At 43.4% G+C, this 16,979-nt stretch overlaps 1 protein-coding gene across 1 annotated transcript in view; it reads right to left on the bottom strand.

Moving 5' to 3' along the window:
- The window catches only part of LOC137299419 (phosphatidylinositol 4-phosphate 5-kinase type-1 gamma-like), a 114,272-nt gene extending 106,452 nt beyond the window's left edge, over nt 1-7,820 (bottom strand). Inside the window, exon 1 of the mRNA XM_067968151.1 lies at nt 7,521-7,820. Coding sequence (XP_067824252.1) covers nt 7,521-7,623 — 103 coding nt within the window. The 5' untranslated portion in view covers nt 7,624-7,820. The remainder of the gene's footprint in view (nt 1-7,520) is intronic.
- Between the last annotated feature and the right edge of the window lie 9,159 nt (nt 7,821-16,979).

Here is a 16,979-nt window from a genome sequence, read left to right on the forward strand (position 1 = left end):
TTTGAGAAACCAAACAATGACCCCACAACTGAGATGTAATCATCTTAACAAGACCAAGCAAATAATGCCAGCTGGGTTCCTTTCACAGTCATGGGTTGAATTCCAATTCCAGCACTGTCATTTGGACATGCGTGACCTCATTGGTCATCCTAAAATAAAGAAACCACGGAGCAGAGTGTAGAGCAGGATAGTGGAATTGGAAAAAATACAAATAATTCAAATGAAGAGCAGCCAATGGTTAATTCACCTGCAGCCCATTGACATATACAGGCTTTGTTGACTATTAAGCTGCATTATTCTCACAAGATGCAGAGCTAATTCAATCCCGCAGCTTCCGTGACTTTAGTAACTAGGATAGTTAAAATATAGACAGCAACAGAAGTGAATGTAGATTATTGCTGTCACCAATCATTAATTCCTGGGATCCACTTAGGAACGTTTAGTCGACAAGTTCACACCAAATCCTTCAAAACATGGAGCTGATCATCTTGGTAATTAATTCAATGATTGTGACAGAACTCCCCATTACAAGTTCCTTGTTGAGAGTTTTTTGATTTCCCAGTGTCATCACTAGGATTATGCAGCAAATGCACTTTAGCAGTAATCATAAACTAATACGCTAATGTTGTGCAATTATATTCTTGCATGATGCTCTTAATTCAGAACCTCAAATTAGAGGAATAATATTTAGAATTGTATGCTGGATGTTTTTTGCAATTCAAGTAGATAGCATGAAAATTTCACATGCCTGCCATTACATTTTACTGACAATGACTGTTATATTTGAACAAATGCAGACACAGCAATATGAAAAAATATCCAAAGAACATTTCAGAGAATTCAGTACAAAAAAAGATTTTAAAGATGAGGATTTCAATTGAATAGAGATGGTTAGCAGGTGCAGATTTTCTACAAATCCTGAGTATACGCATACTCACACGCCTATTCATTGGAATCTAAATAACTTGACATAAAAAGAGAGAGTGCGATATAATGAAGTGTCGGCTAAGTGTTCCTAACTGCCATAATGAAATGGATGGAGTAAGCAGCAAATTCAGCTACAGTAAACAGGCTCCTCAAATTGAAATCACTCCACCTTGGCACAAAGTCAAAGTCCCAGTAAAACCGCACTAAATGCTGTGTTTTCTGCTTCTTCGGGTCAAGAGCCTAATCTGACACCAACTGCAGAATTTTCAGCAAATGGACTGGAATTAATCTCATTGCTGATTGTGGGATTGTGCTGTGTGCAAATTGGCTGCCACGTTTCCCCACATAACAGTGACTACATTTCAAAAGTGACTAATTGAGTGTAAATCGCTTCGGACATCTCAAGGACGTGAAAGACATGATATAAATGCAAGTTCTTTCTTACAAGTGAAATTAAGGGAATTAGTGTGCAGATTACATATTACAGAAAAGTTAAAAACACAACAGCACTCTGCTTACCGAAAATAGAAACCAAACTGGAAATGCAGAGATCAGTCAGCATTTGAAAGTAAGAGGAAAGGTTACCATTGTTGGTTGGGTCACACCTGAAATGTTAACTTGTCTGTTTTCTTCCAAATAAGAACATAAGAACATAAGAAATAGGAGCAGGAGTAGGCCAATCGGCCCCTCAAGCCTGCTCCGCCATTCAATAAGATCATGGCTGATCTGATCCTAACCTCAAATCTAAATTCATGTCCAATTTCCTGCCCGCTCCCCGTAACCCCTAATTCCCTTTACTTCTAGGAAACTGTCTATTTCTGTTTTAAATTTATTTAATGATGTAGCTTCCACAGCTTCCTGGGGCAGCAAATTCCACTGACCTACTATCCTCTGAGCGAAGAAGTTTCTCCTCATCTCAGTTTTGAAAGAGCAGCCCCTTATTCTAAGATTATGCCCCCTAGTTCTAGTTTCACCCATCCTTGGGAACATCCTTACCGCATCCACCCGATCAAGCCCCTTCACAATCTTATATGTTTCAATAAGATCGCCTCTCATTCTTCTGAACTCCAATGAGCAGAGTCCCAATCTACTCAACCTCTCCTCATATGTCCACCCCCTCATCCCCGGGATTAACCGAGTGAACCTTCTTTGTACTGCCTCGAGAGCAAGTATGTCTTTTCTTAAGTATGGACACCAAAACTGTATGCAGTATTCCAGGTGCGGTCTCACCAATACCTTATATAACTGCAGCAATACCTCCCTGTTTTTATATTCTATCCCCCTAGCAATAAAAGCCAACATTGCGTTGGCCTTCTTAATCACCTGCTGCACCTGCAAACTAACTTTTTGATTTTCTTGCACGAGGACCCCCAGATCCCTTTGTACTGCAGTGCTTTCCAGTTTCTCGCCATTAAGATAATAACTTGCTCTCCGATTTTTCCTGCCAAAGTGCATAACCTCACATTTTCCAATATTGTATTGCATCTGCCAAATCTCCGCCCACTCACCCAGCCTGTCTATATCCCCTTGTTGGTTTTTTATGTCGTCCTCACTCTCTACTTTCCCTCCCATCTTTGCATCATCTGCAAACTTTGATATGTTACACTCGGTCCCCTCCTCCAAATCGTTAATATAGATTGTAAAGAGTTGGGGACCCAGCACCGACCCCTGCGGAACACCACTGGCTACAGGTTGCCAGTCCGAGAATGTACCATTTATCCCAACTCTCTGCTTCCTGTTAGATAACCAATCCTCCACCCATGCCAGAATATTACCCCCAATCCAGTGATTCTTTATCTTGAGCAATAATCTTTTATGTGGCACCTTGTCGAATGCCTTCTGGAAGTCTAAATACACTACGTCCACTGGTTCCCCTTCATCCACCCTGTACGTTATATCCTCAAAGAACTCAAGCAAATTTGTCAGACATGACTTCCCCTTCGTAAAGCCATGCTGACTTTGTCCTATTAAATTATGTTTATCCAAATGTTCCGCTACTGTCTCCTTAATAATAGACTCCAAAATTTTACCCACCACAGATGTTAGGCTAACTGGTCTATAATTTCCAGCCTTCTGCCTACTACCCTTTTTAAATAAGGGTGTTACATTAGCAGTTTTCCAATCTGCCGGGACCTTTGCTGAGTCCAGAGAATTTTGGAAAATTATTACCAAAGCATCCACAATCCCCACTGCCACTTCCCGCAAGACCCTAGGATGTAAGCCATCAGGTCCAGGGGATTTATCCGCCTTGAGTCCCATTAATTTACTGAGTACCAATTCCTTAGTGATTTTAATCGTATTTAGCTCCTCCCCCCCTAGAGCCCCCTGTTTATCCAGTGTTGGGATGTTCTTAGTGTCCTCTACCGTAAAGACTGAAACAAAATATTTGTTCAGCATTTTTGCCATCTCCATGTTTCCCACCATTAATTTCCCGGTCTCATCCTCTAAAGGACCTACGTTTGCCTTAGCCACCCTTTTTCTTTTTATATAACTGTAGAAACTCTTGCTATCTGTTTTTATATTTTTTGCTAATTTATTTTCATAATCTATCTTCCCTTTCTTAATCAATCCTTTAGTTACTTTTTGCTGTCTTTTGAAGACTTCCCAATCTTCTATCCTCCCACTAAGTTTGGCTACCATATATGTCCTTGTTTTTAGTCGGATACTATCCTTAATTTCTTTACTTAGCCACGGATGGCTGTCATTTCTTTTACACCCTTTTTTCCTCAGTGGAATATATATTTTTTGAAAGTTGTAAAATAACTCCTTAAATGAACACCACTGTTCATGTACCGTCTTACCCTTTAATCTATTTTCCCAGTCCACTTTAATCAATTCCGCTCTCATACCATCATAGTCTCCTTTATTCAAGCTCAGTACGCTTGTTTGAGAACAAACCTTCTCACCCTCTAATTGGATATGGAATGTAACCATGTTATGGTCACTCATTCCAAGGGGATCCTTAACTAGGACATTATTAATTAATCCTGGCTCATTACACAGGACCAGGTCCAAGGTTGCTTGCCCCCTTGTAGGATCAGTTACATACTGCTCAAGAAATCCATCCCTAATACACTCAATAAACTCTTCCTCAAGGCTACCCTGCCCAATTTGATTTGTCCAGTTAATATGATAGTTAAAATCCCCCATAATTATAGCTGTTCCCTTATTACATGCCCCGACTATTTCCTGATTAATACTTCTTCCAGCAGAGTTGCAACTATTAGGAGGCCTATATACTACGCCCACGAGTGTTTTTTGCCCCTTATTATTCCTTATCTCTACCCAAACTGTTTCATTATCCTGATCCTTTGTCCCAATATCTTTTCTCTGTATTAGTGATTCCTTCCCTTATTAACATAGCCACCCCACCTCCCCTTCCTTCCTGCCTGTCCTTCCTGATTATGCCAGGGTATTTAACATTTAATTCCCAGTTGTTGTCACCCTGCAGCCATGTTTCTGTAATGGCCACAAGATCATACCCATACGTCGTTATTTGTGCCGTTAACGCGTCCATTTTGTTACGAATGCTACGTGCATTCAGAATGCTAAATGATGAGCTGCGCATACCCAACATTTTCTAAGGTTTCTTATCTCTGCTTTCTTTTCCTTTTGCCTTTGTAATACACAGCCTTCCACACCATTTTTCATGGAAATTGTAAACCATTTCTTCCTCAGTCTCTACCTCTGCTCCTGGAGGGTCCTCAAGAATGAACATTGAGCAACCCACACGAATCCTTCCTTAACTTTCCATCAGGTCATTACTATGTCAGTAACAGAAGAGAATCACTATCCTAGTACTTTGTAAGGAATCTTACAACACCAGGTTATAGTCCACCTCAGTCCATTACCGGCATCTCCACATCATGGCTAGTACTTTGTGACAAGTCAATGCACCGTAAGGCTACTTAGACTTTCACCAATAAGGTACCAATAATCACATAATGGATTAAGGCTCACAATAAAAGGATATTACAAACAGAAGCACTATTCCAATTAGTTTTTCATAATGTTCAATTTTACAGTGGTAAAATAAGTAGTGTCACACTAGTACTGTTTTAGGAATGAGTGGGAAGATATTCTCTCTCTCTTTCAGGTGCTGATGGACCAGCTGTGCATGCCCAATATCATTTGTTTTTAATAAGATTTATTTATCTTTATTAAGAGCTAATTTTACTGCTAGTAGCAATGAAGGAGAAAGTCCACCTCTATTGCTAACATGCATCTTAACCTTTTCGTATTCGTAAAGCTGAGAACGCCACCACCCACATCCTGCCCCGTTCGTCCATCACTCTTGCTATCACCAGCTCCCTGTTCCCCAATGAATTTAAAATCAAAATCCTCAACCTGGTTTACAAATCCTTCCATGGCCCCTCCTCACCCCATCCTATCTGTCCACTTGCTTGGATGAGTGCAGCTCCAACAACACTCAAGAAGCTCGACACCATCCAAGATAAAGCAGCCCGCTTGATTGGCACCCCATCCACCACCCTAAACATTCACTCCCTTCACCACCGGCGCAGAGTGGCTGCAGTGTGTACCATCCACAGGATGCACTGCAGCAACTCGCCAAGGCTTCTTCGACAGCACCTCCCAAACCCGCGACCTCTACCACCTAGAAGGACAAGAGCAGCAGGCACATGGGAGCAACACCACCTGCACGTTCCCCTCCAAGTCACACACCATCCCGACTTGGAAATATATCGCCGTTCCTTCATCGTCGCTGGGTCAAAATCCTGGAACTCCCTTCCTAACAGCACTGTGGGAGAACAGTCACCACACGGACTGCAGCGGTTCAAGAAGGCGGCTTACCACCACCTTCTCAAGGGCAATTAGGGATGGGCAATAAATGACGGCCTCGCCAGCGACGCCCACATCCCATGAACGAATAAAAAAAATCTCTTCAAGCCTTTATGTCCCAGCACATGTTCTGTGGTCTTCTGCCACTAGCCTCCTATATAACTCCTTTCCCTCTGCTACACTATTGACAGCAGGACTTAACAGTTGTCTCAACCCTTTACTCAAACTCTCCTTAAATCTTTCTGCCCTGCTATCTGCCTTCCAACCTTCAAAAAGCCTCAAAACATCTCAGTTTAACTGCATATAACTTCATTATCTACTGCTCACTATCTATTTGCCCTCATTGAAGCACCCAATGACCTTTACTACATTAAAGGTGCTTTATAAAAGTGAGTAGTTGTTGTAAAGCCCAGAAATTCTATCCTATGCTACCTAAAAGACATAAATGATCACAGGAAAATCTGGCTTAGTCACTTCACTTTCATTTATTTAATCTGTGCTTGTTTTTGCAATAACACTTTTTTCTGAAATTTACTCATATTAGCTAAGCAGATCTATTTTCTTATGAAAACACAATATCAAACAGAATGAAACAGTAGATTGCTTTTGCATCTTCAGAACCCACCTATCCTATTATCATAAGTTAAATCAAAGGACATCAAAATCATTTCACACACAATTCAGCATGAGCCCATCCCAGGTTAATTGTTTGGTGTCAGGAAAGTTAAAATTTCTAGGAGAAAAATCACTTCCATATTTCTCCAATCAAATATCTGTATCATACTGATAGTTTGTTTGGTGCAAGCTTGGCTTGAAATAATCATGCCTTAATACATGGGCTTTCAAACTGGGATCCATGGACCCTAAGGGGTTTCTGGGGTCATTATAGTTTTGTATTTATTTACTTATTAGCAGATTTTGTTACTGTATACAAATAAACACATTTTTGCAATGACAGCATTGTTTAGTTTTGTTGCAGCTGATTCGGTCCTTTGCAGGCAAAGGACAGGGGTCCCTGGGAATGCATTAATACTTGTGCGATCGTCCAACACAGAAAAGCACAGGAAGACAACAAACAGCCATTTAACATGAGCACGCCGAAACGAATCAATCTTATTGCACAGATCCCATGTCACATCATAAACATTCCCGATGGGGAAATAGCATCTCAGCTGAACCCAGATGATTTCTCTTTACACCAAACCATGGTGCCAGTGGCACAGTGAAGTTCATAATATGACGAATGGTTCAGCCAGCCCTGGCCGTTTAATCTTATTAATCTTCCCACTTGTTATTGCGACACTGCCTTCTGTGCAATTTGGTCATTTTGACAAGACCAAACAAGCAGTGGCAGATTTATTTAATGACTTTTAAATATTTAAAGCACTTTTAATGTACAAGATGTCTGGTAATGACGGACAACGCTGCAGAGGGTACCTATGAAGGCAGCAGAGTATCAGCGTGTGCTGCGAAATCCCACATCAGCTGTGGCTCCGACAGAAAGAGGCTTTTGATGCGGTTGGGTTTTTCTTCCCCCATCCCCCTGGTAGTTGAATGCAAGGATCGGGGGGAAGAGACTATGCGCGGATCCCGTAGTCTGCAAACGTTCCACACACCGTTGCCCCAGTGGGGATACGGGCAGCCCATGTACTTGGCAAAGCATCTGACCCCCTCAAATGGGGGCGGGAGTCAGCTCCCTCATCCAGCGCGCGCGCGCGCGCCCCCCAGCACCGACCCTGCGATGAAAAGAATCGTTTACATTGATTTATTGATGTTTTATTTTCCCCTCTTACCTAATGCGCACATATCCCCCTCCGCTCCCGCTCCCGCCGCCTCCTCGGCCGCCGGTGGTTCGCTCTCACCTCCGGCCTCCGTCGACGCTCCGTCCGGTTCCATTCAGTCCCTGACAGGATTTAATATTTAATTATGAGGAAAATTTTTGCTGGAAAGAATTTGAAAAATAAATAGACGAATTTGATTGCAAAAAAAATAAATAACTGCTTATGTCAATCGCGCGCGGTTTGTCACGGGCCCCGTTTTTCATTCACACCGTTCAATAACGGCCACCCGGCGCCTCTCACCGGCAACAAAAACATCAGCGGAGCCCGCGGCCGTCTCGTCACCGCTGCGTGTGCACCACAACCTTCGCGTCATTACACACAGCGCGCACATCACCTACGTCATCACGTTGAGGTATTACTTTTCTATTGACCTCATTCTTTTTGAGCTGATGTTATGACATCATAGCCCATATTCTAGGGTTGCCAACCCTCCACGATTGCCCTGGAGTCTCCAGGAGTTGAAGATTAATCTCCAGGAGATTGCTGCAAGCAATTTAGGAGAAAAATCATAGGGGCATTAAAAAAAAGAGGTTTTTTTCATTTTCTTTGAACGCTTTTGTTTATTAATTATAAAAATATAGGAGTTGGGGGGGGAAAAAGGCTGTTTGACAGTCACAAATCATCCAATTGAATCAAGACAAGCCTGTTCGGTTTCCAATTGGGGTGGGAAGACAGTGTTGCATGAGGATGGACATGTTGGGTAGACCAATGGCAGGATCGTGGGGGGCAGGGCAATGGGAGTCAGGATGTCATGTAATGAAAACTCCAGGAATACATTCAACCAAAGTTGGCAACCTTACCATATTCCCAGGTGAGATCTGATGCCCTTTGGTTAACACCAAATTAATAGTTGTGCCCTGACACTTGTGAAGTTATTAGGGAACTTTTAATCCACTACTTTCTGCCAGCCTCTTCTAGAGGTGTTGACTCATGCTGGGGTACCATTCCACACAGAGGAGCTACCACATTTAAGGAGTTGGGGGAGGCAATAGCAGGCCAATGGCAAGATTGAAGAGGTGGCATAACCTTTGCCAAAAAGAAGGGGACACATCCAACAGCAACTTGCATTGACAAAGTGCCTTTGACACAGACCAAAGTGTTTAACAGAGGAGAAAGGAATGGATGCCAAGCCTTAGTAGGAGAGTTAGAAGAGGTGACTGAGGGCTTGGTCAAATAAATATATTTTGATGCCTTTGAAAGTTGGGAGAGAGGTAGAGCAGCGGAGGAGTCAGAGGATGTTTTAGAGAATATGGCCACAATGGTTGTAGGCTCTACCACTAAAGGCTTAGCATAGGGAGAGGGGATCCACAGATAGTCAGAGTCAGAGGGCTGAGAGACATTGGAGAGAAGGTTGCAGAGGTAGGGTGGGGCAATTGAAAATTCAATAGTGAGGATATTAAAGGCTGCTTGTCCAACCTGCCTGCACCAATCAAGCTCAGACTCATGTCAAATCTTTTTTTTCCCCAATGTTCTTTGTGTTTTTTCCTCTCCTGAAAGCAATTGACTTCTTACTTGGGTGTGGTCCCATGGGCACTTTCCAGTGCCTTACCCAAGTGAGCATTGTTCATGTGTAGACCTTGACAGTGGACACCGTCAGTTATTCAATCATATGTGCAATATAGCTGAGCCCAATCCTGTTATTGCCTGATTCTTACTGGGCTACAGACCCAACAGTACTAGTCACCCTCTGCAGCCTCATTCAAATGACCATTCATGTGTGAGCCTAGATGGAGGATGACAGCAGGTTTTTTCACTGCAGAAGGCATCACAGTCACGCCTAATCCTGTCCTTAATAAATGTCAACTTAGCAACATTGGAACAGGAGTAGGCCATTCAACCCCTCGAGTCTGTTCCGCCATTCAATTAGATCATGGCTTATCTGTATCTTAACTCCATTTGCTCGCCTTGGTTCCGTAACCCTTAATACCGTTGCCTATCAAGAATCTATCAATCTCAGTTTTGAAATTTTCAATTGATCCAGCCTTAACAGCTTTTTGGGGGGAGAGTGTTCCAGATTTCCACTACCCTTTGTGTGAAGAAGTGCTTTCTGACATCACCCCTGAACAGCCTAGCTCTAATTTTAAGGTTATGTCCCCTTGTTCTGGACTCCCCCACCAGAGGAAATAATTTCTCTCTACCTACCCTATCAAATCCTTACTTTCCAGCAGGTGTCACTAAAAAGAGATCAGGAACAGGTATCGTGGCTGATTTTTCCCTTCCCTAACTCAGGCCAATTGTAGCAGCCCAATGCTGCCTCAGCTGAGATCAGCTAAAGAAACTGAGCCATTTGGGCAGTATCCTTTTAGTTCTTTCCCCACAGACAGATTTTCAAACACCTTTCCAGAATTTCCTTTAAAGAAGCATCCACAGTATGTTATATTTTCTGGGAATCCTGTCAGTTTCAGAGTTAATAATAAGGTTGCAGACTAGTGAGTGAACATAGTAATTATCAGTGCTCTAATAACAATGTGAAGTCACCCCATGCATCATTTCGCAGCACGTCTAGTTGGAGAAGATTGGGACCTATTGCCCGGCTGGTAATTCAATTTCTTTTGTAGCAACTGGTTGTACACATTGGGATCAATTCTGTGATATTTTGTTGTGTTGTTGAATATTTGATGCATATTTTATTTGTCAAACCTTTTTGCTTCCTTAAAAAAACAAAAAACACCTGCAAATGCTGGAAATCTGAAACAAAAACAGAAAATTCCAGAAATACACTGCAGAACAGTCAGCCTCTGACAGAAAACAGACAGGTTAACTTTCTGAACTGGGCCTGAACCTGTTTTGAAGAAAGGCCCGACCTAAAAAATTAATCTGTTCTCTGCACAGCTGCTGATTCACCTGCAGCGTGCTTCCAGCATTTACAGTTTTTGTTTCTTTTTACTTCCTTCTTTGGTTCCAGTTTTCCCTTTTCCTCTCTGAAAGACACTGACTTTTCGTTGGGGTACAGGTTCCACAAGCACCAGCCGACCTCTGGTATCTAACAAAAGTGCCCACTCTTCATGTGTGAGCTTAGACAGTGAGTGTCAGCAGATTATGTGGCTGCTGGTATTCCCTGCTCCTATTCAGTGACCCTTGCTGGAAAGTGCGCATGTTTGAACTTTGATTAAGAATGGCATCAGGGTCGGTCATGATGCACCCAGTGGTCAAATAGTCTGAGAACACACTGTCTGGGCTTATGCACAAAGAATGTCACTAGAGCGAGATACCAGATGGTGGCTGGCATATGTGGACCCCATACTTTGGCAAGGGTCAACATCTTCAGAAGAGATGGGGAGAAAATTGACGAAGGGAAACAAAACAAAAGTGAATGGGATTACAATTTATGTCAGATGCCTGATTTATGAACAAAATATCAAATAATAGCACACAAACAAAATGCCTAGAGATATGCAGGATGCACAACAAAAATTGGCTGCAAACACAGTAGTAATGAGCTTTGTCACACAAGTGTACACCAAGATCTTGGCGGGTTCATTTTGATCAACATTTATAAACCAGAATTCATCCGTTGCCACAGAGATCACATCTGATGTTGTGATCCTGCTGCCATCTGCAGCTTCAACTACAACAACTTGCATTTATATAGCGCCTTTAATGTGGAAAAACAACCCAAGGTGGTTCAGGTTTGCATTCTGCAGATCTTTCCTTCCCATTTCCTTCCTCTCCTGAAGGCACTGAGTTGATGCCCCTTCGTTACCAATTCACCAACTGGTTGCTTGGAAAATTGAATAGACTGATGATTATTACTAGAAGAACAAAGGGGGAAGTTAGAAGACTTTTTTGCATAGAGGATTATTAGAACATGGAATGCTTTACCACAAGTAGCTATTGACGCAAAGACTGTAATGTTATTGAAAAAGGATTTGGATACACATTTCAAAAGGAAGAATATAAAAGGATAAAGGGAAACATTAGGGAAATAGGACCATAGTCGATAGCTCCAGTTGAAAAGCTAGAACCAGCATAAGCACGATGGGCTGAATGGCTTGCCTCCTGTGCTGCAATCTCTATGATTCTTGCTGGGTTCAATTTCACAGGCAATGACCACCTTCTGATACTTCACCCAAGTGGCCATTCTTTGCATGACAGTATCAGCAGATCTTGTAACCATGGGAAGAATCACAGCGGAGCCTGATGCTGTCCTCAACCATTTTCACACCTGCATTTCCCAACAGGAGTCATTGGATAGCGATCAGAATAAAGAAATCTGGAGAGCTTTTCCACTGAGGATGCGAAGGACAGTTATAGCCCCCGCTGCCACTGGCCCTGCTTATGATCAGTGCCGGAGGCTTTCCTTTCAAATATGCAGTACTGAAATTAGATTATTTGATAGCTCTCTCATCTACAAAACCATGAAGCTGCTTTCTGTGAAAGGTTTAATTTAAATGCATAGAGGTTAAAATAAAGATATTAATTAAACCCCATGATTGAAATGGTTCCAAGAGCTGTTCAGTGCACATGGTTTGGAGAATGAATGTCACATTATGTGTTGTTTATAAATGGAAACAGTAATAAGCAGCAGATTGTGATCCCAGCAGGAATGCTAACCTGCCACATTGAATATCCTTTATTATTAAGCAATTTCATATTTTTGAACAATCTCTGTCCCATCCCATGTACTCTCTCTCTCTCTCTATATATATATATATATGTATGTATGTGTCTATATATTTCTCTATCTCTGAATCTCTCTATCCCCTCTCTCATTCTCTGTCTTGTATGCCTCTCAATATAACTTTTTTAATGTCACTATTTCTTTCCTTCCTTCTTTCCTGAAGGTGTTGACATCTCATTGGGGTATGATCTGACAGACACCGAGTGCTTTCTGATACCAAATTCAAATTCATTTGTGAGCCTTGACGCTGAGTGCTGGCAGGCTATTTTCCATTGGGGTCATTGGATAGTGATTAGGAGTCGAAACCCTGACCAATTTCCCACTTGCGAGCTCAGGGAAGGCTGAGCCCAAATGTAACTTCACTTATTGCCATCCCAGCTGAGATCAGCTAACCTAATACAGACCGGGGATCAAATCTCGGCCTTTCTGTGTCTGTGTGGCTCAGTATTTCATTGGGTAAAGTCCCTGAACCATCAAAGGTATAAAAATAACCACTGGGTGAGAGGAACAGGAGGTATCTCCCCAATTTTTTTTGCATGAGTTCCATACCCCCTACTCCACATACTCTAAAGTCCTGAAATTATTCTGATACATGGGGGTAAATTATAATTTCCAGCCCGGAATGGAGCAGGGGATCAGAAGGAGAGAGGGATCATATGCTGGGGAGAAGATCGGGGGAGGGGGGGCAGGGGAGAAGATTGGGGGGGGGGCGCTGGGGAGAAGATGGGGGGTGGGGCAGGGAGATGATGTTCCAGCCCACGCCCTCTGTTCTCCTTTGGCCTCCTGTGCATTCCCCTCACTCTCTGCTCCACGTTTGATGGCAGGGCTTTAAGTCATCTCAGCTCTACATGCTGCAACCCTCTCCTAAAGCCCTATATTTGGTGAGTTTGAGAGAACGGGATGCTCAAACAGGGAGTCGTGACTTCTTCACTCTTTATTTTACATAATGTCATCACTCCTGTTGATTGTAGACCTTGGTGCTCCACACTTTTACTTTGAAATGGAGTCCTGAAGGCAGCTAATGAGAGCCATGGAAGAGTGGGGCCTCTGCAGCCACTGGTACAACAATATTGTTGTTTATATTTGCAGCCAATCCCGAGAAAACTGTACACTCATCCAACATAAAAAGGCTAATAAATAAGGTGGATTCCGCAGTACCAGGAGCCTAGTGTTGTTCCATACCACCTCTTATGTCACACTACACGTGACCCCACCAGCGAACAAATGTTATCTGTTTTTAATATAACGGGTCATTGACTGTCTTCCTTATCTCTCTCTCTCTTTTTTTGTTTTTGGGGGTTTGTATATTCGGTGGCCTTTTTAGTCTGCTCACTGTGATTGCCTTGGCAACGGGCAGTAATCACCAGGCATTGTTCTGTGATTTTAAAATGCGAAGGATTCGAAAATGTTATTTCCACACCACCTGAGGAAGGAGGAAGCCTCCGAAAGTTTGTGGGATTAAAAATAAAATTGTTGGACTATAACTTGGTGTTGTAAAATTGTTTACAATTGTCAACCCCAGTCCATCACCGGCATCTCCACATCACCTCTTACTAGAGCAGATCATTGCAAAGAAGCATACCGACAACTGGACAACCAGGAACACTACAGACGGTTACCCGCAGATCCGACCAAAGAACACACCCACCAGCTCAACAAACTGATCAAGACCTTCGATCCAGACCTTCAAAGCATCCTACGCACTCTCATCCCACGTAATCCCCGCGTGGGAGACTTCTACTGCCTCCCAAAGATACACAAAGCCAACACACCCGGACGTCCCATCGTATCAGGCAACGGAACCCTGTGTGAGAACCTCTCTGGATACATCGAGGGCATCCTGAAACCCATCGTACAGGGAACCCCCAGCTTCTGTCGCGACACTACAGACTTCCTACAAAAACTCAGTACCCACGGACCAGTTGAACCAGGAACACTTCTCACCACGATGGACGTCTCGGCACTATACACCAGTATCCCCCACGATGACGGCATCGCTGCGACAGCATTAATACTCAACACCAACAACAGCCAATCTCCGGAAGCCATCCTACAACTCATCCGCTTCATCCTGGATCACAATGTCTTCACCTTCGATAACCAGTTCTTTACCCAAACACACGGAACAGCCATGGGGACCAAATTCGCACCCCAATACGCCAACATTTTCATGCACAAGTTCGAGCAGGACTTCTTCACTGCACAAGACCTCCAACCAACACTATACACCAGATACATCGATGACATTTTCTTTCTATGGACCCACGGCAAGGAATCACTAAAGAGACTACACGATAACATCAACAAGTTCCATCCCACCATCAAGCTCACCATGGACTACTCCTCAGAATCAGTTTCTTTCTTGGACACACGAATCTCCATCAAAGACGGGCACCTCAGCACCTCACTCTACCGCAAGCCCACGGACAACCTCACGATGCTCCACTTTTCCAGCTTCCACCCTAACCACGTCAAAGAGGCCATCCCCTATGGACAGGCCCTGCGAATACACAGGGTCTGCTCAGACAAGGAGGAACGCGATGGACACCTACAGACGCTGAAAGACGCCCTAGTAAGAACGGGATATGACGCTCGACTCATCGATCGACAGTTCCGACGGGCCACAGCAAAAAATCGCATAGACCTCCTCAGGAGACTAACACGGGACGCAACCAACAGAGTACCCTTTGTCGTCCAGTACTTCCCCGGAGCGGAGAAACTACGCCATGTTCTCCGCAGCCTTCAACATGTCATCAATGAGGACAAACACCTCGCTATGGCCATCCCCACACCTCCACTACTCGCCTTTAAACAGCCACCCAACCTCAAACAGACCATCGTTCGCAGCAAATTACCTAGCTTTCAAGAGAACAGCGTCCACGACACCACACAACCCTGCCACGGTAACCTCTGCAAGACATGCCAGATCATCGACACAGATACCACCATCACACGAGAGGACACCACCCACCAGGTGCATGGTTCATACTCCTGTGACTCGGCCAACGTTGTCTACCTCATACGTTGCAGGAAAGGATGCCCCAGAGCATGGTACATTGGCGAGACCATGCAGACGCTGCGACAACGGATGAACGGACACCGCGCAACAATCGCCAAACAGGAGGGTTCCCTCCCAGTCGGGGAACACTTCAGCAGTCATGGACATTCATCCACCGACCTTCGGGTAAGCGTACTCCAAGGCGGCCTTCGAGACACACGACAACGCAAAATCGTCGAGCAGAAATTGATAGCCAAGTTCCGCACCCATGAGGACGGCCTCAACCGGGATCTTGGGTTCATGTCACGCTACACGTTACCCCACCAGCGAACAAATGTTATCTGTTTTTAATATAATGGGTCATTTGCTGGCTTTCTCTGCCTTCCGGATGTTTCTGCCTCTCTCTGTTTTTTTTCCTGTTTGTTTTTTTGTTGAATGTGTATTCGGGGGTTCTGCAGGTGACACCTCTCTGTCTGAACACGGTGATTGCCTTGGCAACGGGCAGTTGCAGGGGCATTCTGTGAACACCATGTATTGTTCTATATGTATAAATGCGTAGGCTTCAAGGAGCTCCTGAACATTTACCTGAGGAAGGAGGAAGTCTCCGAAAGCTTGTGAATTTAAAATAAAATTGCTGGACTATAACTTGGTGTTGTAAAATTGTTTACAATAGAGCAGATCAGTCATATAAACAATGTGAGACAGTTACCATAGTGTATCGAAGGCCTGTGTCTCCCATAAACATGCTGTGGATGTCAGATACAAAGAACACCCAGCTTCTGTCGTGACAATTGTGGCAATTTGCTTCAGTTCTGCAGCCTGCAGAGCACATGTATATTAGTGAGTATATTAGTGAGTATACAGAATCTAACAAAGAAAGGTGGCATCACACTGCTTGTGGTGAAAGGTAATGAATCAATTGGTTAGCACAGATCAAATCATCTATTCCAAATAATTCTGATTTATTTCAGCAAGTCAAATAAGAATTATCCCTTGGCTTGGAGGGTGTCACCAGGTGTGACACAGAGCCATAATGACCAGAGGTGCTCAATCCAATTCCTAATCAGTGTGTGGGTGTCGGGTGTCGATTGGGCTCGACTACATTGCCCTCCATGATTGAATGTGCTGCCAACATTCATTGTTCCGGCTCACACACGAAAAATGATCACTTGGGCAAGGTACCAGACGGCATTTGTGGAATTCTTACCCCAGCAATGAGTCAGGAAAGGACGAGAGAAAAATGAAAAGAATTTTTTTCTAAAAAGGATTTAGAGGCCAATTTTCCTTTGGAGTTTCAAAACTGTGGGATTGCATCCAAGGAATTTCATGGACTTCATCCTCTGTCCCAGCCACTGGAGTAATAACTGCAACAAACCCATAGAGGGAGCCATGCCGACAGCTGTAGCATAGCAACAAGGAATGACCTGTTATTAAATCACCTTAGCAATCTGCTGTCCTTACTTAGCTTTCATTCTGAGACTGCAATGACACTTCTCAATACATTTTATAACAAAAAGGATTTGGAATCTTTGAATAAACTGTAAATGAACACAAATCTGTACAAAGCAACAAATTACTGCTTCATAACATTTTGCCCTAGAAATCATCAACATTGTAAGATTTACAAAAACCCCATGAAATTAATTCTACAAAATAGTAACTGTTGTCTTTTATTTTGTTCTTGTTTTCTCCCTTTCTCGTCTAGGCTGCGGGTTCCATGGGCATCAGTCGCCCTCGGTACTTCACCCAAGTAGCCATTCTCCATGTGTGAGTCTGGACTGCGAGAGTCAGC

Source organism: Heptranchias perlo, chromosome 29 (assembly GCF_035084215.1).
Source record: "Heptranchias perlo isolate sHepPer1 chromosome 29, sHepPer1.hap1, whole genome shotgun sequence".
Taxonomy (NCBI): domain Eukaryota; kingdom Metazoa; phylum Chordata; class Chondrichthyes; order Hexanchiformes; family Hexanchidae; genus Heptranchias; species Heptranchias perlo.